Below are 27,379 nucleotides of genomic sequence, written 5' to 3' on the forward strand. Positions count from 1 at the left end.
TCAACTTTATGCAAAATATGATTTATTCTCACCATACAGTTAAAATACAAACAAAAGGAAGAGGAATTAGTTTAACTTTAACTCTATTGGAAAGCTTACCAGATTACCAGATTATTTAACTACTAAACCACAATTGTTCCAGTAGTGTAACATCCTGAAAACACAACCTTGGCAAAGGCAAATTCAGTAAAACAGATTGTTTCTTATGCAGTGTAGGAGAAAAGATCATCCAGAGAATATTCTGGCAGAGTAAAAGAGAAAAGTCCAACTTTTTGCTGTGGCTGAGCGAGATTTAGTATAGCTTCCACAGCCAACTCCAAAACCCAAACCACCAATGAAAGCTAAACTAAAACCCTGGTTCTGTGGGGGCCTGACTCTATCCATTCATGCTGCTTTTATTGTTCTATCTTTTAAAAAAAAACCCAGAGCCTCACAAGCAGTTTATTTTATGGCTTAGAAGAAACAGTTTGGCACCTCTATCTCAAAACTCCTCTTCTGAAAAACAAACAAGACAAAATACACCTCTCAAAGCCATAATATTGTCACAATACCATTAAGCCATCACCACCCCCTGCTTAAGGTCTATAAATGACTCACCACTCTCCACGACACCAAGTTCAAATCACCAAATAGTTTCGCCTCACAAGGCAGTGTTACGGTATCTCCAATCATTGCAGTCACTGTGGTCATTGCTTGTGCTGGGTAAAGAAAGATACAGTTATCAGTTTGGTCACATAAAAATAAAGACACATCTTACTACCTGGTTTTATTCTTCTCTTAAGTAACAAGATGACTACCTCAGCTGACCTGATAGGCTCAGATGCTAGCTCCCAACCGCCACTCCTCTGTTTCTCTCTCTGTCCAGTCCTTGCTCATCTTCTTTCTCTCCCCCAAACACAGCCTTTGTTGATGCAAAGGCAGATTTTTTTAAAAATTGTGTTTGGATGCATGTTATTGCGACAGGCAAGCAGGAAATGAAACATGAGCAACATACAGAGAGGAACAGAGTGAGAAATTGACACGTAGTATCTGTGAGGCATTGAGAAATAATGCAAGGTTTGCAGAAGACATACATAACACTAGCAGAAAATGCAGATAGTGGAATATAGAGAAACTGAGAAATACAGAAAAGGAACTGGGAAACTACAGCGATTCACAAAGAATGGGAGCGAAGGAGTAAACACCAACAGAGATGACATTGAGATACTGTGATAAGGATGACAGCCATTTGTTCTCCATACATCAACTTCATCCATTCATTTTATTGACCAACGTAGGAATCTTGCATCTCATAAGTATCATTCATTTAGTGAATCAAGTGTCTATTTTCAAAGATGCTGATCATTTTGACTGAATATTTCTTGTACCATCCACCATTGAAGAACAAACCTTTGGCTATATTTTATGCAGTGTAAAACATCCTTCAACCAAATACCTTTGCTTGTCTGTACTCCAATTATCCCATAAGAGATAACACAAATCCTGATATAATTCAGTGCAACATCACAGTGTTAATTCAACAACATTATTTAATTATTTTCTATTCATGGCAACATCTGGATTCATGCCAATGTACTCTGTTAGCAAACTATGCCAACCATGTAAATCATTTCACCAATTCTACTGGTTTATTTTACACTGACAGACAACTACCTCCAACTCCACCCCAACCAGGTAGCTCCAATCATGCCCCTAATATATTTAGCGAACACAAAGCAACTTTACAAGTTTCGGGATATACTTATGATCATTGTTGGAAAAATTAAAATACAGCAAAACTATTAGGAATCCTCACAAAGAAAATCTGTTTCCAGGTTATCTTTGATCATAAGAAGTAATCTGTTACAGCAGTCACCAGAGGAGTGTCTGGTTCATAAAAATCTAACTACAAAAGGTGAAGAAATACGTTTATTAAATATAGAAAATATACACCCAGTACACTGACTGCTGAATAAGCAGGAGTGTCAGTTTCCTAAAGAACAGAATTGTATTATTTACATACATTTTGTTACCCCAGGTTAGCTTTAGATGAATCATATTTTTATATATATATTATATATATAAAAACTGGAGTTCTTCACGTAGAAATGTTACCACAATTATCACGTGGGGCAGGCAGAAGGACCCAGTTCTCAGTTGGACAGAAATTAAAATCACAAAAATACAAATGCTGGTGTAAACAGTCCATTTGCACACTGAATGGGAACTATCTTCCACTCAGAACCAGTAAGGGAAAGGCAATTAATTAGGTGGTGGTGTACCCAAACCAAACATTCCTGCTCCCAGCACTAACGGAGGCCCTTAAGTGCCTAAGCAAAGACTAGTTAAGAGTTTCAACCCACTTCCACTGGGAATTAACCAGCTACAGGCAGGAGTACTGCAGATGCTGGAGATTAGAGTGGTGCTGGAAAAGCACAGCAAGTCAGGCATCATGAGCAGCAGGAAAATTGATGTTTCAGGCAAAAGGAATCTCCTGATGAAGGGCTTTTGCCCGAAACGCCGATTTTCCCGCTCCTCGGTTGCTGCCTGACCTGCTGTGCTTTTCCAGCACCACTCTCGTGGTTTCCCGTGGCTGCCAAAACCCTTTCCAGTTCATTGTGTATGTTCACATACATGTGAAAATTTGTAGGTCAGTGAACATATGTCCCAAAAAAGCACAATAAGCTCTGGGTATCACTGAACTTTTTCTTTTGCAATACTGGCTCTGTAGCACAAGGTGCTGCTATACGTCCACTTTCTGCTCTCTCGTATACAGTTGCTGTTCAAACAGCTGCTTCAAGCTAACATGAATTCATTTTTTCAAAATCTCCTTTTCTTTCACTTGACGTTGGATTTCTTATTCCTACTATTGTTTAAACTGTGTTACAGATATATTTATGGTGAGAAGAGAGGCTGGTGTTCATGCTCTGTACTCACACAGATTGGAAAGGTGTGGTACTGTAAATAGTCCCTCTTCCATCAATCTCATTCAATAAACTCCTTCCAACTAGCAGAACAGCAACACTCTCATGTCCTTATTCAGTTGATTGCGGCTAATCTTTCCAATTTGTTTGTTACAATGTTTACTACCTTGGGAAATAAGTTGCAGCTAGCCTTTATATGATATTGGAGTAGACTTCAATATAATTTGAACAGAAGTTTGTCAGCATAGTCAGGAACAAGCTCCAGACTGGGAGTACATAGCCATCTCAGTGATTATCATGGATACACCTGCACATCCACTTTCTTCTTTGAATTTGGGGGGAACAACCATCACAATCAATATCATGTTTAAAAATCAGTATCTTCTTGCAATCGATTTAGTGCTCTTCAGAGCGTGTATGAGGATGGGGGAGTGAGGTTGAACTTCCTACAGAATAATTTGTCTGCAATGAACGGTGAATCTGGAAGCATTAGGCCAGTTAGTTACGTGACTGTCTGGTTTTCCTTTCTTCTGAGATTAAATTCTCACCGGGACCACTCATTCAATTTAGGCCCAATAATACTCAGTATGACCAATCTCAGCTGTATCCAGCAGAGTTCTGTAGGTCATGTGTTCCTGCAGGATGCCAGAATTTGCTTTTTAAATACCTTAATTTACACAAGCAATTTTTTTTCCACTGCATGTTGATATTTGCTCCCGATTAGTCCCATGCAAATAACAACATTTAAATACTGTGCAGCGACATTTGTCACAGAATCTGAAGGCATACCTATCTGCACTACTGAAATTGCCTGTGTTAGCTCCCAACAGCTTTCCATTATTTTACATGTTTTTCAGCTTTAATTGTTTTTTGAGGAAAAGTAGATTAATGACTCAGGAACTTGAAGATTTATCAAAGGGAACACAAATATTAATTAAAAGTTGATTCTTATGCACCATTCATGCTATTATTGACCCATCATATAACAAAACAGTTTCCCACTTTAATACTATGTTGATGCCACATCTTAAAAATGCAAATAATTATGAAAATCATTATTACAAGTTTGCCAAGCGGTGTGTGATATATGGGGAAGGGTCTGACAAATGATCAAATATCCTAATCCAGCATTGGAACAGGAAGGTCCTTAAGCCTCATACACCATGCAGTTAGATCACTCCCTCAACTCCATTTATCAGCCTTTGATCCAGATGCCTTCATATGATTCCTTCTCTCCACAATTTATTTTTACAATCAGATTGATTCACATTCATATATTGTTTTAATGTTCATCTCCCCTTTTGAGATAAAGGCTAATATTCTATTAGACTGTCAATTTTTTTTTACCAGTCTGTAGTTGATTTATGTGTGTAGATTAGAGCGGTGCTGGAAAAACACAGCAGGTCAGGCAGCATCCGAGGAGCAGGAAAATCGACATTTCGGGCAAAAGCCCTTCAGCAGGGAGCCTCTGGGGTGGAGAGTTAAATGGGAGAGGAGTGAGGCCAGGGAGAAGGTAGCAAAGAGTACAATAAAAGAAACGCTGTTTTTCCTGCTCCTCAGATGTTGCCTGACCTGCTGTGCTTTTGCAGCACCACTCAAATCCAGACTCTGATTTTCTTCATCTGCAGTCCTCCCTTTTGCCTAGTGATTTATGTGTATCAACATCCAAATCACTTCACTCCTCCCACAAATTCTAATCTCCTACAATCAAAAAAAAATTGAATTGCCTTCTGGCCTAAGTACTTCACATTTCCCTACCTCACAATCCAGATCCTTTCCTCTGTGTAACCACTCTGTTCATTACCTACAATTCTGATGCCAATTTATTGGGTAACTTTATGAATTGAACCACAAATACAGAAAGTGTAGAGATTCAAGCTCAGGGAGCTCAGCTGGCCACTAAGTGTTCCCATCCTTTGTGAATGTTAACTACTGCAAAGCCTGCTGAACTCAGCTTAGGAATTTCCGCTATGGAATGCTACAAAAGACAGAAAATCCTACGAAGCCTACAAAGCCGAGTCCAAATTCCCACTACTCCAATTATTCAAAGCTCTGCCCTCCCAGAAAGGTGAATAGCTTTCTCTTTTGGCAAAAGTATCTATTATGCTCAACTCCACACTATGCGTATACTGTATTCATAAATAGTTACCCTTTTCTCCTCTCAAAAGCCAGACATCTGAAGTCTGTTGAAGACTCTTCTGACAATCTTGTAATAATTTCCATCAGCTCAGAGCTAGAATTGACCTAGGACTTTCTCATCTGTGTGACTCAATTAAAGTTAATGAGCAAACTTACTCATCTATTGTGAACATTTCCATAGAAGTTCCTCACTATTTAAAACCATGCAGTAGCTTTGTTGATAATTATTTTACTCATATCACTTCCTGATCCAATTTTGTTTTCAAACAATACTGACGAAAAGAGATTGGTATTTTGTTCCATGTGAAGGATTACATACCAGCACAGGAGATAAACATCAACACAGACTTTCTATTGCATTTATTTTCGTCCAATACAGTCTTTGTTAAAAAAAAGGGTATTGCAGTTTGTCACAGCAACAGAACTCTGCTCTTCCAACACAAATAATGAAATACATACAACAAATATTTGGATTCATGTGGGGCTTCTCTTTTCAGGGGCTTTGCAACAGCTTTTACCACTCTGTGTATAAGCCAAGCTATATAGATCATTATGCAATAGAATAAAAATGAACGAACACTTGAAATTTTATTGTAAATTACTCTTTCAAGCATTTTAATAGATCTTTTTCAACCTGTTTCAAATAAGTATATTAAGAAGTTTGCCAAAACAGCCAAGAAATTATTCTGTGCAATTTTAAGCTGACAATTTGTTTTTTCTGTAATTAGTGATGGGCATTTAGTTCCAGATACAAAGCATAGGAAATATAACAGAAATGCAAACTGGCAAGCTCTCAGATGTCTATGTCTTTGCCATTATCTGGGGATTTCTTGGTGTACGATGGGGCTTGAGTTCCAATGTCCTATGGTGGTGAGGACAGGGATATGCTACAATTTCAAAACAAGAGTGTTGTACAGAAGACCAAAGGTGTGATTAATAAGAGGTGTTATAAACATCACCCAGTTTAGAGAGGTCATATGGACTTCTGGGCAAAATAATTAAGGATCTTGGAAAAGTGATCCATGACATCAGGTTCTGTCACAGTTTCTGTAATAGTATCTATTATATCAAAGTAATCTGTAACTAGCAGCTAACATGCAACAAACTAGTTAGACCAGGAAGTGGTTTTCTACAGCAAGCGAGTCCTTAGCTTTCTACAATTCACGATGTTGGCAAAGATACTCCTCATCATGAGTGTTTTCATTGTTTGTTTGCCTGTTTTTTTTCTGCACCCAGAGGTGGTTGATGCCCTGACATTCTGCAAGATAACAGCAACCCAATCATGCTTCAGCATCTAGCTCCCACTTCTTACCAGCATTCAGTGCCACTAAGTAGATGCCAAACTGGTGTGTGTGTGTGTGTGTGTGTGTGTGTGTACGTGCAGATGGTGGCATATGAGTGACGAAGATTTGGCAGTGGATTGGCACCCCAAAATTATCAGGTTCTCAATTCCAGATTGAAAATTTTGTGCCACCATCCAAAAGGTGAAGAGAGGGGAGACAGGACTACTGATGTTTCCCAGTTAAAAGGACATCACACTAGGCAAGGTGCTGGAAACCTTCTCGCTGTTGCTACTGAATACTACTCAAAGTACAGTGGTACATAGTTAGTCCGAATGAACCCAGTTCTGGACAGGTCATTCAAATGATCCAAAGACTTAACTTACCAGACTGGAGTTTACTGAGGCCCCACATTAGCAGCGAATATTTAAAAGATTTCTTTCTCTCTCCTAATATTTTTCCTTCATTTGCTGAAATCACTAGCCTCAAGGAAACCAAATGTATTAGCTCCATCAGCAATTTTATCACACAGAACATCACAAGCCCAGGCCATTTCTTCAGTGGACATTCACACAACTGACAAATATTTCCATCATGGCTCACTATCCAGAAACTTGTGTAGGAAAATGGGATTGTGAGATCATTGGGCTGGAAACCATCACTGCCCATTGTTGATTGTCTTCTGACAATTTGAAAGTGGTAACTTGAAAGGAAGTGGCTGATTGGCAAGCACAAGGGAGGAAACAAACCAAGTGATGGCAAAACACAAGGCTTGCACTAACATATTTAAAAAAAGAGGCATATTGGCTATTTGACAATCCCTAGCTATCTATGTATCCTCATGAATCACAGAGGTCTAGGATTCTTTTGAATCAAAGAACAAAGAAAATAACAGCACAGGAACAGGCCCTTCGGTCCTCCAGGCCTGCGCTGATCCAGATCCTCGACCTAAACCTGTCACTTATTTTCTAAGGGTCTGTACCCCTCTGCTCCCTGCCCATTCATGCATCTGTCTAGATACATCTGAAATGACACTATTGTGCCTGCCTCTACCATCTCTGCTGGCAACATGTCCCACGCACATGCCATCCTCAGCGTAAACAACTTTCCACGCATATCTCCCTTAACCTGTCCCCTCTTATCTTGAACTCGTGACCTCAAATAATTGAGTCTCCCACTCTGGGAAAAAGCTTCTTGCTATCTACCCTGTCTATACCTCTCAGGATTTTGTAGACCTCAATTAGGACCCCTCTCGACCTCCAACTTTCTATTGAAAATAATCCAAGTCAACTCAACTTCTCTTCATTACTAGCCCCCTCCATACCAGGCAACATCCTGGTGAACCTCCTCTGCACTCTGTTCAAAGCATCCATATCCTTTTGGTCATGTGGCAACCAGAACTTTACGCAGTATTCCAAATGTGGTCGAACAAAAGTCTAATACAACTGTAGTATGACCTAGATGAGAGTGAGTACTGCAGATGTTGGAGATTAGAGTCAAGATTAGAGTGGTGCTGGAAAAACAAAGCAGGTCAGGCAGCATCCAAAGAGCAGGAGATGAGCTTATGCCTGAAACATCGATTCTCTTGCTCCTCGGATGCTGCCTGACCTGCTGTGCTTTCCCAGCACCACACTCTTGACTGCATTATGACCTGTCAACTCTTGTACTCAATACCTCTTCCAATGAAGGAAAGCATGCCGTATGCCTTCCTGACCACTTCTGACCTGCGTTGCCACCTTCAGGGTGCATTATACATCAGTTTTCCCCAGGTCTTTTCCATTTATTGCATAGTTGGCTCTTGAATTGGATCTTCCAAAATGCATCACCTCGCCCAGATTGAACTCCATCTGCCGTATCTCCGCCCATCTCTTCAATCTAACTATTTTCTGTTGCATTCTCCGACAGTCCCCTTCACTATCTGCTAATCCATCAATCTTAGTGTCATTGGCAAACTTGCTAATCAGACCACCTAAACCTTCCTCCAGATCATTTTTGTATATCACAAACAAAAGTGGTCCCAGTACAGATCCCTGTGGAACACCACTGGTCATAGTTCTCTATTCTGAGAAGCACCCTTCCACTATTACTCTGTCTCCTGCAGCCCAGCCAGTTCTCTATCCATTTAGCAAGTACACCCTGGACCCCATGTGACTTCACGTTCTCCGTTAGCCTATCATGGGGAACCTTATCAAATGCTTTAATGAAGTCCACATATAGACATTACAGCCCTTTCCTTATTAATCAACCTTGTCACTTCCTCAAAGAATTCTATTAAGTTGGTAAGGCATGACCTTCCCTACACAAAACTATGTTGCCTTTCACTGATAAGCCCATTTTCTTCCATATGGGAGTAGATCCTATCCCTCAGTGTCTTCTCCAACAACTTCCCTAACCACTGACGTCAGGCTCACCAGTCTATAACTACCCGGATTATCACTACTACCCTTCTTAAACAAGGGGATAACATTAACAATTCTCCAGGCCTCCAGGACCTCACACATGTTCAAGGATGCTGCAAAGATATCTGTTAAAGCCCTAGCTATTTCCTCTCTTTCTTCCCTCAGTAACCTGGGATAGATCCCATCCAGACCTGGGGACTTGTCCACCTTAATGCCTTTTAAAATACACAACACTTCCTCCCTCCCTCCCTCCCTCCTTCTACCGACTTGACCTAGAGTAATCAAACATCTATCTCTAACCTCAACATCTGCCATGTCCCTCTCCTTGGTGAATACTGATGTAAAGTACTCATTAAGAATCTCACCCATTTTCACTGACTCTACTCAACTTTCCTCTTTTGTCTTCGAGTGGGCCAACCCTTTCACTAGTTATCCTCTCACTCCTTATATACGAGTAAAAGGCTTTTGGGATTTTCCTTAAGCTAAAAATATCTCATGACCCCTCTTAGCCCTCTTAATTCCTCATTTTTCAGACTGGTCCTACTTTCCTGATATTCTTCCAAAGTTTCATTTGTTTTCAGTTGCCTAGACCAAATGTATGCTTCCTTCTTCCTCTTAGCTAGTCTCACAATTTCACCTGTCATCCATGCTTTTTGCCATTTCTATCCCTCATTACACAGGGACATATCTGTCCTGCACTCTAATCAATCTCTCTTTAAAAAACCTCCCACACATCAAATATGGATTTCCCTTCCCAATCTACGTTCCCCAGCTCCTGCCAAATTTTGCTATAGTTAGCCTTCCACCAATTTAGCATTCTTCCCTTAGGACCACTCTCATCTTAACCACAAGTATTCTAAAACTTACGGAATTGTGATCACTATTCCCAAAATAATCCCCTACTGAAACTTCAACACCTGGCCAGGCTCATTCCCCAACACCAGGTCCAGTGTGACCCCTTCCCGAGTTGAGCATTTACATTCTGTTCTATATAATCTTCCTGGATGTTCCTTACAAAATCTGCTCCATCTAGATCTCTAACAATTAGTGAATTCCAGTCAATGGTGGGAAAATTAAAATCTCCTAACCCTGTTGCTCCTATATCTTTTCATAATCTGTTTACATGTTTGTACCTCTATCTTACGCTCACAGTTGGGAGGCCTGTACTACAGCCCCCAACATTGTTGACGCACCTTCGTATTTCTAAGCTCGACCCATACTGCCTCACTGCTTGAGTCCTCCAGTGTCCTCCTTCAGCACACCTGTAATATCCTGTGACCAGTAATGCCAGTCCTCCACCCCTTTATCTCCCACTCTATCCTGCATGAAGCATCTATGTCCTAGGATATTTACTTGCCAATCATGCCCTTCCCTAACCAAGTTTCAATAAGAACAATAACAGCATACTCCCAGGTACCAATCCAAGCCCTAAGTTCATCTGCCTTACCTACTATACTTCTCGCATTAAAACAAATGCACCACAGATCACCTGTCCCTTTGCATTCATCATCTGCTCTCTGCCTACTCTTCCCTTTAGTCATGCTGACTTCATGATCTACTTCCTTACAGACTTTAGCTACTATCTCCTTCCTGTCCACTAAACTCATTTGGTTCCCATGCCCCTGCCAAATTAGTTGAAACCCTCCCCTACAGCATTAGCAAAAGCACCGAGGACATTGGTTCTAGTCCAGCCCAGGTGTAGAACATCTGATTTGTAAAATAGTCCCACCTCCCCCTGAACTGGTCCCAATCAGTTCAAGTTGGCTCAAATTCACTGGTAAGTAGCAAAGTATTATCATCTTACACAATCTGCAGTACACAGTTGGAAAGCTATTGCTATTTTGATGGATTATTCTCAGGTATATCACATTTCACGTCCAAAATAGGACAACTAATTATATGTATGCCGTCCAAAATAGAGTTTATTTAATGCTCCTAAAAATTCAAAGTTTTTTTTATACCAAAAGTTTAAATTAATTTGTAAATTTATTAACATGAACAAGATGCCATTATAGAGCATACTACTTGGTTTGGGGTTTAAGAATTAAATCTTTCAGCTGCAAACCAACCTGTTCTGAACTCACCCATTTCCAATGGATGCAGAAGTTTTGCTGCAGTTATATAAACTCCTGGTTAGAGCCCGCCTGTAGTAATGTGAAAGGATTTGGGCACCACCCATCAGGAAGGATACATTGGCCTTAGAGGAAATACAATGTAGGTTTACAAGAATGATACCTGGACTTCAGGGCTTAAGTTAGGAGAATTATTCAAATTAAGCCTGTTTTCACAAGAATTTAGAAAGTTAAGGGCTGATCTGATCAAAATCTTCAGGATATTAACAAGAAAAAAACATGGTAGATAAACTACTTCCATTCTAGAACTAAGGGGCATAGCTTGAGAATTAAAGCCAGATCACTCACGAGAGACATTAGGAAGCACTCCCAATAACAAAGGGTACATTTTTGGAACTCTATTCCACAAATGGTAGTGGATGCTGGATCAGTTGTTACTTCAAATCTAAGACAGATAATTTTTTTGTTAGGCAAAGTTATTAAGGGCATTGGCTAAAGGCAAGTATTTGTTGTTAGGTCACAGATCAACCATGATCTCACTGAATGGTAGAAAAGACTTGAGAGGCCGAATGGCCTACTCCTGTCCATATGTTCTGATTCTAATGGAGGTGGGATAAGCGAAGTGAGCAAGTAAGCAACCTATGCCAAAGAAATAAGTGGATCATCTCAACATTTTAACAAAGTTGTGGGCCTAACTCTTTTCTTCCTCGATGTCAGGTTACCTAGACCTCAATATACCCAGAAGCTGAAGGGAGGCAAGAACTGCTGGATCTAGCAGGGAACAGCTTTTCCAGCAGAGTTTTGGGAGTATGATGGTTGCTTTTTCTAATTCATTCATAGAATGTAGGTGTTGCTGCTAGGCTAGCATTCATTGCCCATCCTAATTGTCTAGAGGGCAGTTGAGAATCAACCACATTGCTGTGGGTCTGGAGTCACATATAGGCTAGACAAAGGAAGGATTGCAGTTTCCTTCTCTAAAGGACATTAGTGAACCAGATGGGCTTTTCATGACAATCAACAATGATTTAAATGGTCACCATTAGACTTAACCTCAAGATTATCCATAAATGAATCCATATGAATCTCTTCCCTACCCCACATCCAACACACAAGCTTCCCTTTTCAATTTTTCTACCTCAACTCTCACCAGATTCTGGCCACAGACTCTAATTTGCCATTCAGCCTTCCAATTTTTCCATTCCCTGTTCCTTGGCATCTCTGATGCTCAACTTTTGACCTCTAATCTCCCACCCATTCCCAGTACCTCTTTTCTCTGCCCTCTGACAAAAACCAATTCATCCAAATGCTTGCCAGGTAGCCTCATTTGGCTTCTGAAGCCAGGAAGCAGATTGAAATGTCACTCAGACCCTGCTACTAAATTTGATAGGACCCGATGGATCAAATGCAAAGCAGCCATTTCCTTACCCATTCCCTGTCCCAGATATTTATGGGAAAACAAAGAGATAGCACATTAAAACATTAGAAATCCATTAATTTGAATTCAAAAAGCAGTAAACTTCCAGATCCAGCTATCTTTCTCCATTGAAAGGGAGTCAAAATTATTTATTGTATTTATTTCTTTCTCACTTTTTCTTCTGTTATCAGGAACCATACTTCCAAAGGACCCAGAGGGAAGTGCATCTTCGGCTCTGGTCAATGGTGTAGTGAATTACTGTCTGATGAAACTTGCTGTTGGTGAGGTAAGACTTTCCCCCTCCACTTTCCCAATGGAAACATCACCCAAGGAACATCAATTAAAACTTCAACTTTCTTGTGTGGCCTAGCCTTTCATGGTAGCTAGCCACTCGTTGCTACACTTCTTTATGTGCAGCTTATTCCCTATCCCCACCTCTACTCCCTACAATTATCACAACAATCCTGATCTCTTCATGGCTGTCTCCCTCAAATCTCTGACCATCTTTCCCAAGAGCTGTAATAGGTGAATGTCACCCCTCGTTCTATGACAGCTATGTGTAGTGGCATCTTCAGATAGAGAGATATGGCAGATTTTCTTCACCTGTTTTAGAATAACACATCATGTGACGATCTGCAAAGGATTAGCAAAGTGTCCTTCCAACTGACAAACCTAAACTTGAATTCTGCCCTGATTGATGATACGAAAGTCTTCTCTCGCTACGTGCTCGCAATCCAATTACTGGCAGTCACTATCCAGAAACAGCAGTACTCAGTTGTCTGACTTACAGGTCACAATGATGGCTAATGTAAAATTGTACGTTGGTGCAGTTGAAGGAAAGCTAATCTGAGGTTGTGATTAAGGGACATTGTTAATGCACAACAGGGCAGCTTCACCACGTACCTAACCTATTCTATAACTGACCTGATTGTCGCTTAGTATCTGGGTGAAGCACTAAGAGTATGTTTTGTACTCCTCAAGTGGTAAAAAGTCTCAGCAGGATTAGCAAAAAAAGTACTTTTTTTTAAAAAGAATCACATTTTATATCACATTTATTTTGCAATCTATTAATTTGTATTAATTTCCTACCACAGTTAATTATAAATATCTGATTTAGCAAAGGAAACGTTTTAAAGGTCCCTGAAGTGCGTTGAAAGAATTATAGGAAGATGCTGTTTAAATAATATCACATGTTCTGCTTCTACACAATAGCTTTGATTAACTGAAATGAAGTAATGGAAACAGCTGTCACCCTGACCAGCCTTGTATTTTTTTTCACAACTGTGTATTACAAGACAGTCACCAGATTCTCATAATTCAAGGAGAAATATAGGACTGAACAGACTTGGAACAAATCAAGTTCAATGCAAAAAAAAAGTTGCTCCAGCAACTATCAATTTTGCATCATGTTCTATATTTCTTGTCAAATTTTACTGCTAATTTTTCCCCTTCCCTACCATATGCTAGACCCCTGGACCTTGGCAATGAGCTCAAATGTATTAGCCTCAGTGAACGGTGCCAGGTTTTGAAGCAGGATTATCAAGAGAGAACACCTAATATCCACTTTCCTCAACAGTTATACATACACTTGTAGTAGGGGCGGCTGGAAAACGATTAACAGAGGACACTCTATTTGCAGTTCACAGTCCAGAATCTCTGATGATCTATTGCATCCCTGGCATTGTCTTAGTTAAGACCGGCTAACTCAACATTGTGGACAATAAGTCTACAACCTTTCAGGTCTATAGGATTCAGCCACTCATTACATTGTCCTCAGCTCACCTCAAGCCAATCTGAGTAAACTTTCTTGACTGATTGGACTCTTAATATATCCTTGTTCTTTTTCTAATTTACCTATTATTTTTCATGCAATTTTAAAAAATATATTTATTTGCATTTTCACTGGTGGGGAGCATATGTTATCTTTCTCCTAACTAAAAATACAATAAGATTCAAGAACCGTGTCATACCTGCTGGGTAGATCTGCGGTGATTCTACAAAGAATGTACTTCATTTCCTGAACACAATCGTGGCATTAACAAAGAGCTGTGTCACTGGTCTTACCCAATGTCCCACAGAAAACGGTTACCGTTAACTACTTTTTAAGTGGGTAGAAAATTCTGGTAAAACACCTTCAGGGTTATGGCACAGGTCTGGACTGTTAGGGCATCCCACACAAACTGGTGTAGTAGTACAGTGCCTATAAGTAACCCAATGTTAAATTGGGGTTTGTAAATTTTGCGGGTGCATTTTTTTTGCTTAATTTCCTGTTTTTCACCTGCACCTACCAGCCATGGAGTTTAAGTTCCCTCCATGTTCACAGAATATTTAAAAGTTGTGTGTTTAATTTAATTAAAGATTGACAAGAGTTTAGTGGGACACAGACAGAATGAAGGGTGATGAAAGTATATTCAACACGATAAACATTATTAGAACTGAAAACAACAAATGCTGGAGCAGATCACAGTAGGTCAGGCAGCATCCATGGAGAGAGAGCAAGCTAATGTTTTGAGTCTAGATGACACTTCTTCAGAGCTGAAGTGAGGTATGGAGTAACAGCATTTATATTATTAGTTCGGCAGGGAGGTCAGGGGTGGCGGGCAGTTAGGGTAGTGGGTGTGGGGTGCTGGTGGGGACAAGGCATTAGTAATTTACATTCATTGATCGGAATGTGAGAATAGCAGAACAATGGTGTGTCTCCTGACAGACTTGAAAGGACAGCAAGTGGGATGGGGGAGGACAGGATATGATAAGCTAAAAGAAAGGACAAAGTGAGATTGAAACTAGAGGACAAAAGGAGTGAAAGTGGATCTCGAAACTGGAGAGCAGTCAGAGATGATCTGAAAGTGAACGGCAAGAGTCAACCACACACCCCCCAATCCTCATTTTGAATCCCACCAGTCTCCGCATTCAAAAGGATCATTCTCTGCCATTTCAGACAACTCCAGTAGAACAACACCACTAAATACATCTTCCCATCTCTCCCTCTGTCTGCATGTCACAGGGATTGTTCCCTCTGGGACATATTAGTCCATTCCATAACCATTCTCAGCACCCCCATCCCCTTCTACAGAACCTTCCCATGTAACTGCAGAAGTTGCAGCACCTGCCCCTTTGCCACCTTCCTGCTCACTATCCAAGAGCCTAAACAGTCCTTCAGGTGAAGCAGCATTTCACAACTACACTATCTCCAATTTTGTGAATTGTATTCACTGCACCCAATGTAGCCTACTCTACACTGGAGAAACTAAATGCAGGCTGGATGACCAATCAGTGAAACACCTCTGTGCCCAAGCAGAACCCCGGCCTTCCTGTAGCTGGTCATTTCAACACAGTGTCCTGCTCGCGTGCCAACCTGCCTGTCCTCAGCATGCTGCAGTGTTCCAGTGAATCACAGCGCAAACTGGAGGAACATCATCGCATCTTCCGACTAGTAACTTTACAGCCTTCCAAACTCAACGTCGAGTTCAATACCTTTAAATTGTGAACCATTTCTTTCCTTTCTCTTAGCTTATCATGTCAGGTCATCCCTCATCCCACTTACTGTCCTTTCAAGTCTGGCAGAAGACACGCCATTGTTCTGGTATTCTCATATTCCAATCACTGAATGTAAACTACTAATATCTTTTCTCTACCAGCACCCCATACCCACTACCTCCACCACCACTCCCCCACCTCCCTGAACAATAACATAAATGCTGTTGCTCCACACTGCACATCAGCTCTGATGAAGAGTCATCTAGACTCAAAACGTCCAGCATTTGCTGTTTTCAGCACAGATTCCAGCATCTGCAGTAATTCGTTCAAACATTATGAGGAACTTGAGTAAATAAAGCAAAGTGAAAAATGCTTTTTGTATTCAAGTTCAAATCAATGATGGAGCTTATTGAACATAGAAAAGTACAGCACAGAACAGGCCCTTTGGCCCACGATGTTGTGCCAAGACTTAATCCTAATGTGTGATTTAATCCTTGTTGTGTGAAATACTTCATTGCAGAATTTGATGTGATACAAGATCAAACAAAATTTACCAAGGAGACCAATATGTAGTAGTCGCTATATAAGCAAGCCTGTTACAGACTTTCCAAAGAGCAATTAGAGATCAGCAATACGTGCTGGCCTCCTCAGTGACACCTGCATCTAATGAATGAGTGTATGGAAAAATAAATCCACATTCTAACATAATAAACTGACAATCAGTAAAATCATGTTTCTTTTATAGACCTCGAATGAGCACAAAGACAGTTGATGATCTGTTCAAATTTTGCAAGGATATCTTCAGCCAATCTGCTGACAGATGGAGAATTTCCAGTGCTAGTTAAAGTCATCTTTTCCCTCAATTTTTGCAATTTCCAGTAGCTTTCCTGCACTGTTAACCTGTATGTAGGAGAAAACCTTGAACAATTCTTTAACAAGCATTACACTGCCACCAGCTGTGGATGAAATCAGGTATGAGGCAAGTGCCACTCAGTGCACCAATCTTGCATGCAATTTGCATAGAGAAATAAGAAAAGGGCTCTTGTGGTGCAGTGATAATGTCTCTGAACAAGTTTATCAGAAATAAGAGAAACAAAATTTCTGCTGCATGAACAGACAAAACAAGGGTGTGCTATTATACAGCTGACAAAAACCTTTAAAACAATAGTGCAACACTATTTTATCAGAATTAGTTATTACAGAGGAAGGGAAAGGTGCAGGCCAAACTCATTCCATGAAGCACAAATACAAGGACATCAAGGTTGAAAAATCATCTGTTCCACTCGAGGTACAATGAGGGAGAAAGATCCAGCAATCTTAAGCTGCTGAAGCAGAAACACTGCTCCCACTGAGCCAGCCCACTAAATACCAGGGTCAGCGTTCTTCACCTGTTTACTCCTTCCTCCATGATTGACCAACTGTTCATTTCCTGCTGCAGCAAAAATAAATCCAAGGAGTAAAGCAGAAATGTACCACAATTTTTTTTATTGCTGAAGAAGGAGAGTCATGTTGAAGCTTTATAGCTTGCACTACGGACAAACACAAGAACGGCAAACTTCAAATGATTGAAGTAATTTAAACTATGGGAGGAAAGGGTTTTAAATTCATTATGTGGAGGAGCCGGTGTTAGACTGAGGTGGACAAAGTTAAAAACTCACACCACACCATTTATAGTCCAACAGGTTTATTTGGAAGCACTAGTTTTTGAGCTCTGCTCCTTCATCAGGTGGTTGTGGAGTAGGAGCATAAGACACAGAATTTATAGCAAAAGATTACATGGTCATGAAAGTAAAATGATATATTTAACAAACCTCTATTGTTGTTAAGTCTTGAGTTAACTCAAGTTCCTCAATGTTTGAGCAAATCACTGCAACCTATAATCAAGGTTTGTTAAATACAGGGCAAACCGCGTATCTGCAGGATACTTTTCCGCGGTTTCAGCTACCCATGGTTTACCGTGGCCCAAACATATTACAGGAAACTTTCCGGAACCAGGCACCTGCCCAGAGGGTAAATTTTCCATTTAAATGAATGGGTTCAGTCCTATCCATGGTTTTGGGCTGCCGCAATAGGTCTTGAATTGTATCCCCCGCAGGTATGGGGGAACTTACTGTACGTCACTTTACTTGCATGACACTGTATTCTTTTCTATAAATTCTGTGTCTTCTGGTTCTACCCAACAACTACTTGGAGGAGGAGTGGCACTCTTGAAAGCCAGTGCTTCCAAATAAACTTGTTGGACTATAACCTGGTGTTGTGTGATTTTTAACTTTAAGTTCATTGGCAGCTCTGAGCAGTTGCAGTGTTTTCACGGAGAACATAATGTTCTGGTAATCCAAAAAAGATGCAAGGCTTAACTGTATACTTTGTTTGAAGAGAACAGGTCTTTGTGTATGATTGCATGCTTATGCCAAACGAGCCATGCGACAAGCTTGGCTGATTCTCTTCACTAGGTAGTTAGTAAATTGGTTAACAGCCTCAGGATTATCCAATAGGTGCTACCCAATTGCAGAATCACATTCAATTGTTTTGAGTTTTGGAACTCCAAACTGCTTCAGTAGATTTTGGATTCCACCCATTGCAAACAATTAAATGAAGTATGGGAGGGTGGCTAATATTGTCCCTTACCTCTCAAGGGCAACATCCTGACCAGAGTTGACTTGCCAACTAATCAGCATGCTTGCTGATCTCTTGCTGGCTAAATTGTTGCAATTGTGTTAAATTTGCCATCTTACATTTGTCCTGATGTATGCAAAATGAACACCTTCAGCAACATGTTTCTCTTTTCGGAAATAATTTATCATCCTAGCATCATTTTGTAAATTTATAACTTTCAGCAATGGTTTGGTTTTGTGATAGTGTAGAGTAAGTTTCTTGTACGTCTAATCTCATACTCTTCTAGCTGTCTTAGAATAATATTGAGGGATGTCACTGAATGGTTGTTTACATTCTCCTCTCAGATTATCAGATGGTCCTAAAATGATGTTTGATGCTAAGGTGCTTACTTCCCAAGTCAGCATGGGTCTGTTTAATAAGTAGTTGCATGGAGGTGCGTGGGTAAGTTATGTTGCATGCAATATTAGGAACTACAAAAGAGAGGCAATGAAAAATATCTGATATGGCCAAATAGCAAACAAGAAAAATGGAACAGCTAAGTTCAACAAGTACCAGGAAACCAGGAAAATCTGTCACATTTAAACCAAATAAACAGTGTGAAGATAACTTAAAAGTTTAGAAAGTGCGATTACAGATATGCTGGCTTTTAACTTGCCTTAAACAAAGAGCACTCATGTAATCCTAACTCATCAAAATTGAGGTGCAGACAAGCCAAATCCTCAGCTTCAGCACTTCTGAATTTACACAGAAGCCACTCTGCATCATCACAGTCTCAAATGGCAACAAGCTACCAGAAAAAGCTAACTGCCTGATCTTAGTGCTGAGTACAGTGCTGTGATCACTGAATAGCAAGAGAAAAACACTCTTCATTTCTTTACCTGATAAAAATAAGCATTCACATAAATTAAAAATAATGACCCTGCCATCACAAACACAATACCCCAGAACTAAATTAGCATTCCACCGCTGAGCATTTCTTTCTGGACCAGTGCTGTACTGCTATCGAGAATAAACAATAACAATTCACCAATCCCACAGAGATTGAAAGAACTGCCAGCATTCATCGCTCATACAAAGTCACGTCAAATTCAAAATGCTTAATTTAGTGTTAACCTCCAAAAGTCCACAGGCGTGGGAGAAGCCAGTTTTGGAAGTAATTTATATGACTGGCTCCAACAGTCACTTCCACAATGGACTATCAAAACAGTAAATACTGAAAATACTCAGAAGGTCAAGCAGAAAGCACGAGTTAATGTTTCAGGTGTTGGCCTTTCATCAGAACACAAGTGCTGCCATACATTTCCAGCATTTTCTGCTTTTATTGCAGAACTCCTGCTAGTCGTTCGTTTTTATTTAAATTTAGTCATGGGGATGGGGGTGTCACTGACTACGCCAACAGTTTTTTGTTGTATCATCAACTAATCAGAGGGGATCCTTTTCAGACGTTGTCTCAAATTTGAGTCCTGCTTTGCAAGCATTCTCTTTAATGTCTGCAGATAATACATTGACCCATGTGGCCCCCAATAAGACCAGGAAGAGACAGGATTATTCCCCACTGTTAGGTAATGGTACCAACTCAATGTCATTAAAACAACAAACAGTTCTGTTTGAAGTGGAAAGATTGAACATGAAATTCACTCAAATCATTATCCACAGAGTCATAGAACTTTACAATATTGGAAGGCCCACTGGCCCACTACACTATACCAGCCATTTGATAGAACTACCAACCCCTGCATTCAATCCTACGCCTCCTGCCCTGTAACATTTTCCCTTTTTCAAATTTTCAATTGACTATTTTTAAAAAGATTTTGCCATAGCTTCTTTTTGGGCATTCCAAATCCCACCAAACAAAAACATTTGGATGACTGGCGTGCCTACTTTCACAACCAAGACTCCCGCCCACCCCCTGACGACCCCTTCTCCCGCCTCCAACACACCCCCATCCACCTGGACACCCAGTGCTAGCCTCTTACCCGCCCTCGATCTATTTATAGCCAACTACCGCCGCGACATTAACCGACTCAACCTGTCCACCCCTCTCACCCACTCCAACCTCTCACCCTCAGAACTTGCAGCCCTCCACTCCCTCCGCTCCAACCCCAACCTCACCATCAAACTGGCAGACAAGAGAGGCGCGGTGGTAGTTTGGCGCACCGACCTTTATACCGCTGAGGCCAAACGCCAGCTTGTGGACGCCTCCTCTTATCGCCCCCTTGACCATGACCCCACCTCCCACCACCAAACCATCATCTCCTAGACCATCCATAACCTCATCACCTCAGGGGATCTCCCATCCACCGCCTCCAACCTCACAGTCCCACAACCCCGCACCGCCCATTTCTACCTCCTGCCCAAAATCCACAAACCTGACTGCCCCGGCCGACCCATTGTCTCAGCCTGCGTACCTCGACACGGTTCTGTCCCCTTTAGTCCAAGAACTCCCCACCTACGTTCGGGACACCACCCACGCCCTCCACCTCCTCCATGATTTTCGCTTCCCCGGTCCCCAACGCCTTACCTTCACGTTGGACATCCAGTCCCTGTACACCTCCATCCCCCATCACGAAGGACTCAAAGCCCTCCGCTTCTTCCTTTCCCGCCGCACCAACCAGTACCCTTCCACTGACACCCTCCTATGACTGACTGAACTGGTCCTCACCCTGAATAACTTCTCTTTTCAATCCTCCCACTTCCTCCAAACTAAAGGAGTTGCCATGGGCACCCGCATGGGCCCCAGCTATGCCTGTCTCTTTGTAGGATATGTGGAACCGTCCATCTTCCGCAACTACACTGGCACCACCCCCCACCTTTTCCTCCGCTACATCGATGACTGTATCGGCGCTGCCTCGTGCTCCCACGAGGAGGTTGAACAGTTCATCAACTTTACCAACATCCATCCGGACCTCAAATTCACCTGAACTGTCTCAGACTCCTCCCTCCCCTTCCTAGACCTTTCCATTTCTATCTCGGGCGACCGACTCACACAGACATTTAATATAAACCGACTGACTCCCACAGCTACCTGGACTACACCTCCTCCCACCCTGTCCCCTGTAAAAACGCCATCCCATATTCCCAATTCCTTCATCTCCACCGCATCTGCTCCCAGGAGGACCAGTTCCAATACCGTACAGCCCGGTCTTCAAGGACCGCAGATTCCCCCCAGATGTGATCGACGATGCCCTCCACCGCATCTCCTCCACTTCCCGCTCCTCCGCCCTTGAGCCTCGCTCCTCCAACCGCCACCAAGATAGAACCCCACTGGTTCTCACCTACCACCCCATCAACCTCCGTATACAGCGTATCATCCGCCGTCATTTCCGCCACCTCCAAACGGACCGCACTACCAGGGATATATTTCCCTCCCCTCTCCTATCAGCATTCCGCAAAGACCACTCCCTTCGTGACTCCCTCGTCACATCCACACCCCCCACCAACCCAACCTCTACTCCCAGCACCTTCCCCTGCAACCGCAGGAAATGTAAAACTTGCGCCCACACCTTCTCCCTTACCTCTCCAAGGCCCCAAGGGATCCTTCCATATCCACCATAAATTCACCTGCACCTCCACACACATCATCTATTGCATCCGCTGCACCCGATGTGGCCTCCTCTATATTGGGGAGACGGGCCGCCTACTTGCAGAATGCTTCAGGGAACACCTCTGGGACGCCCGGACCAACCAACCCAACCACCCCGTGGCTCAACACTTTAACTCTCCCTCCCACTCCCACTCCACCGAGGACAGGCTGATCCTTGGACTCCTCCATCGGCAGAACATAACAACACAACGGTTGGAGGAAGAGCGCCTCATCTTCTGCCTGGGAACCCTCCAACCACAAGGAATGAACTCAGATTTCTCCAGTTTCCTCATTTCCCCTCCCCCCACCTCACTCTACCTTGTCTCAGTCGGTTCCCTCAACTCAGCACCACCCTCCTAACCTGCAATCTTCTTCCTGACCTCTCCGCCCCCACCCCACCCCGGCCTATCACCCTCACCTTGACCTCCTTCCACCTATCACATCTCCATCACCCCTCCCCCAAGTCCTTCCTCCCTACCTTTTATCTTAGCCTGCCTGGCACACTCACCTCATTCCTGATGAAGGGCTCTGGCCCGAAACGTCGAATTTCTTGTTCCTAGGATGCTGCCTAACCTGCTGTGCTTTAACCAGCAACACATTTTCAGAATAAATGATCTCAGCTCATATGACACACATTGTGAACAGTTGCTAGAAAGTGGGAGTGAACTTGAACTAAAATTTGATATTGTTAAGTTGGCAATTCACTGTCGGGTCGAAATAGTTTCTCCCTATTCACTTTATCAAAATCTCTCTATCAGACCTTATGATTTTTTTTTGTTGTGATGGAGAAGAGAGACTCAATTCCTCTGGCCCTTTGTCCTAATTAAAGGCTTTCACCACAGGTACCACTTTGACGGATCTTTCCGGTACGCTCAACCTTGGCACCTTCCTGATTGTAAGACGAACGCTCAGAAATTCTTCTGTGCGACAACAGTTGGTCAGACACGAAACAGCTTTCTAATGTCTCCAACAGGAGAAGTGGGAAAGGATACGGTATGATGCGAGAGGGGCAGAGAGAGGGGTGGAGGATTGGGGGGGGGGGGGGCGTCGAAAGATAGAGAGAAAAGAAGTGCATCCTCATTATTTGCCACGTTTAGAAATAGCTAAACATGTTTTGTTGTGGTTGCAATCTGGAAAACCAGGATGTTATGTAAATAACTGATAGTACTTAAAAAGGCACAGCAGAACGCAAACAATAGTATAGGTCACCCGAAATGAGGCTCTGATGAGCAGAAACTTCAATATTTTAAAGGCTGCTTGAACCAACGGGCTGGACTTTTGCTAGTGAGGTGAGCTGCTTCAGGACCTTGAAGGGGTTATACAAAGTTACAAAAGTCTAAGTTCATTTGCACAACTACTCAAGGAAATGGCTATCACCTATCAAGACTGGGAATTGAAAGAGACAGTGAAGTTAAACCTATTTATGTGGTAGAGAAGCAAACTCTCTTTGGTACTTCAGAACTCTAAAGTGATGGTGTTGGGATAGATAAGATTGTACATTTATGGTGTGTTTCAAAATCTTTCAAGTAGAATTATACCTAAATAGCTTAATTTATTCTATATTATCTTGATTTTTTTGCATAATAACATTTTGTTTTACTGTAAAACTTCACCTGCAGCATTGTGAGCATGTCTTTCTTGAAAGGCCACTTCATTAAAAAATACATCAAACCAAATTTCAGATCTGACTTCTCCAATTATAACATCAACTGAAATCGTGCTACTTGCATTGCTCAAATTTAAACACTTAAATTTATGGATGTTGTATTACCAAATGTGTAAAAATCCAGTGCATTTTAATAGCTCCTTTTGTCTGCCCATCAATGCCGTTTTGCCTTTGTTCATAATTTATCAAGTTTAGGATCCTCTATATCTTTTCCAACTCCAGGTATAAAGCAAATATATGAAGAAATGGTTTCCTGTTATGGTTTGGATTAAAATCATTGTGCTCGTTACAAATGCTTTTGCTTTCTCTATTATTCATATACAAGGAAAAGCTGGCCCAGAAGCAAGGGCACAATTGACAAGGCTGGCACTTGAATAGACTTACACACACCATTAAAGCTTACTTGAAGAAGGTGAAGTATTGGGGACTGGTAAAAAGAAAGAAGACTTGCATTTACCCAACACCTTTCATGACCTCAAGATATCCCAAAGCACTTTACAGCCAAGGGAAGTACTTTTACAGTAGTCACTGTGGTAATGTAGGAAATATATTATCAGTGTAAGTCACTGCTTTTAGAAAAGGAAACAAAAAAAGCTGAGAAGAATAAAATTCAATCCATAAATTTTAATCAGTGTGGGAATGTTGCAGTGGGATGTTATTATGCCAAGCAGCAAACAAACACAATGAATAGATAGCACTGACAGGAACGCTCAATGGGCACAATAGGCTCCATATCTGAACTCCATCTCACCCTTACTGAGTAAGGCAGCTAGATATAAAGAGAAAAAAAATCTTATTAATTTAAAAGATATGTTTGAGACATTGTACCTTGAACATTTTCACACAAAGAAAGTCAATGAAATACCCAATTAAAATACTGTGTTTTACATTTTTTCACGCTTGACTATTGACTAGATTTTACGTTTTAAATACATTTGGCCTTTGTACAATTAAAACTGGTCCAATTAAGACATGACCATCAAGATATTTCTCCCTCATGGGTCAAAGAATTAAATCTTTGCTTAGTCACTGGGTGGCAATATTAGTCTTGGACGATACCAAAAAACATAAGCTAGAAATTAGCAAGTTCAATTTACATCAAAAACAAAAACAGTATTTGCTGGAATAGCTCCGATCTTACAGCATGTGTTGAGAGGAATCATTTTGTTTCTGCTTTTGTTTCGGATATCCTGCATTCACAGTTGTTTCGATAACTGATTTCTCTCCAAAGATGCTGCCTGACCTGCTGAGCTTTTCCAGCACTTTGTTTTGGTTTCTGATTTCCAGCATCTGCAGTTCTTTTGGTATTTAATCCAGTTTATATGCTGTATTAGTTTTTTTCCCACTGATTTCAACTGGGAATCTAAACAAGAGGTGGATTGGTTACATTTCCAGTTTGTGTTATGTTGAGCAAGATGTGTGGTACACAGTCTGCGATGGCTCGGTGATTTTTTTTCATACAATCTCCCGTTCTTCACCTTATTAGTTATGCAAGCCAGCTCTTGGGCACCTTTCTTACGGAATTTTGCAGCCTATGAGGTGGAAGTGCTCGTCACTGCCAGCATCTTTCAGAATTTGGAGGTGCCAGTGTTGGACTGGGGTGGGCAAAGTTAAAAATCACAGCACCTGGTTGTAGTCCAACAGGTTTATTCAGAAGCACTAGCTTTTGGAGCACTGCTCCTTCATCAGATGGTTGTGCATCTTTGCATTTTTCAGCTTTGACTACTCTGGCACTATATTTAAAGCCCAGACGTGGAGTCAATAAAGTATTGTGCTGGAAAAAGAGCAGGTCAGGCACAGTCCGAGAGCAGGACCCTTCATCAGGACAATCCTCACTATCCCCTAAAAGCTCAGATGTGCACTACCTCAGATGTTGCAAGCCAGGAACCGGCCCTCATTGTTCTGGTCAAGCCACAACATTCAGGACATGGTCTAGCAGAAAAGGAAGGCTTGTTCCCAATTTCACAGGCATGGATCTGGAGATGTTGGTGGAGAGAAGTGCAGTCTTTTTCCTAGGTGACTACCACACCAATAGACACAGCTAAACTGGACACAAACTGCTGGCTTATTAATTGAAACAGGACAGTGCTGGAAGTTCTATGAATCTCTGCGCTCTGTAAGTGTGAGTATCACCAACTTCTCTGCACTACCTCACACTCACAGGGTTACCACACGATTTAAAGCTGCCACTGCACACTTCTCTCAACCAGGCTAATGGACAAAAGTACTCTATATTGTGTGCATCATGTCCACTCAACAGTTCTCACCCACTTGGTCCTCTCCAAACCACTAATATTTTCTGCCATCTTCATATCCAACACACTCACTGGAGACACTGAACCACCTCTCCTGCTCTTGCATTACCACCTACTGCTACTACATCCATTTCTATAATACTCAATCCTTCTCTCTGTCTCATTGTGGGTAAAACTGCAATAGTTCCTATGCACCCTCCTAATGGACTGATATCTTAACACTTCCTAACAGATCTACTTGCAATCTGTTTGCACTTGATCCACTGGATCGACTAGCCAACCAACAGGGAAAGCCCCTTGATTGGCTATAGTTTTGCATTGGAGTAAAAACAATGACGCAGATGCTGGAAACCAGATTCTGGATTAGTGGTGCTGGAAGAGAACAGCAGTTCAGGCACTCCAGACCAAAGGGGTAGCCATGGGCACATGTATGGGCCCCAGTTATGCCTGTCTCTTTGTTGGCTACATAGAACAGTTGATCTTCCGTAATTACACCAGCACCACTCTCCACCTCCTCCTCCGCTACATTGATGACTTCATTAGCGCCACCTCGTGCTCCACCTCAACTTCACCAACACATTCCACCCTGACCTTAAATTTGCCTGGACCATCTCTGACACCTCCCTCCCCTTCCTGGACCTCTCCATCTCCATTAATGACGACCGACTTGACACTGACATTTTTCACAAACCCACCGACTCCCACAGCTACCTGGATTACACCTCTTCCCACCCTATCTCTTACAAAAATGCCATCCTGTATTCCCAATTCCTCCACCTCCACCATATCTGCTCCCAGGAGGACCATTTCCACCACAGAACACACCAGATGGCCTCCTACTTTAGAGACCGCAATTTCTCTTCCCATGTGGTTAAAGATGCCCTCCAACGCATCTCGGCCACATCCCGCACCTCCGCCCTCAGACCCCACCCCTCCAACCGTAACAAGGACAGAACGCCCCTGGTGCTCACCTTCCACCCTGCCAACCTTCGCATAAACCAAATCATCCGCCGACATTTCTGCCACCTCCAAAAAGACCCCATCACCAGGGATATATTTCCCTCCCCACCCCTTTCCGCCTTCCGCAAGGATCGTTCCCTCCGTGACTACCTGGTCAGGTCCACGCCCCCCTATAACCCACCCTCCCATCCTGGCATTTTCCCCTGCCACCGCAGGAATTGTAAAAACCTGTGCCCACACCTCCTCCCTCACCTCTATCCAAGGCCCCAAAGGAGCCTTCCACATCCATCAAAGTTTTACCTGCATATCCACTAATATTATTTATTGTATCCGTTGCTCCTCTACACTGGGGAGACTGAGCGCCTCCTAGCAGAGCGCTTTAGGGAATATCTCTGTGACACCCGCATCAATCAACCACACTGCTCCGTGGCCCAACATTTCAACTCCCCCTCCCACTCTGCCGAGGACATGGAGGTCCTGGGCCTCCTTCACCGCAGCTCCCTCACCACCAGACGCCTGGAGGAAGAACGCCTCATCTTCCGCCTCGGAACACTTCAACCCCAGGGCATCAATGTGGACTTCAACAGTTTCCTCATTGCCCCTTCCCCCACCTCA

The 27,379-nt window shown here is 42.1% G+C and overlaps 1 protein-coding gene across 1 annotated transcript in view; it reads right to left on the reverse strand.

The window, feature by feature from the left end:
• The window catches only part of alcama (activated leukocyte cell adhesion molecule a), a 312,212-nt gene that overhangs the window by 52,382 nt on the left and 232,451 nt on the right, over window positions 1-27,379 (reverse strand). Inside the window, exon 2 of the mRNA XM_060833638.1 lies at window positions 598-698. Within this exon, the coding sequence (XP_060689621.1) occupies window positions 598-698 (101 nt within the window). The remainder of the gene's footprint in view (window positions 1-597; window positions 699-27,379) is intronic.

This window comes from Hemiscyllium ocellatum, chromosome 12 (genome assembly GCF_020745735.1).
Source record: "Hemiscyllium ocellatum isolate sHemOce1 chromosome 12, sHemOce1.pat.X.cur, whole genome shotgun sequence".
Classification (NCBI taxonomy): Eukaryota; Metazoa; Chordata; class Chondrichthyes; order Orectolobiformes; family Hemiscylliidae; genus Hemiscyllium; species Hemiscyllium ocellatum.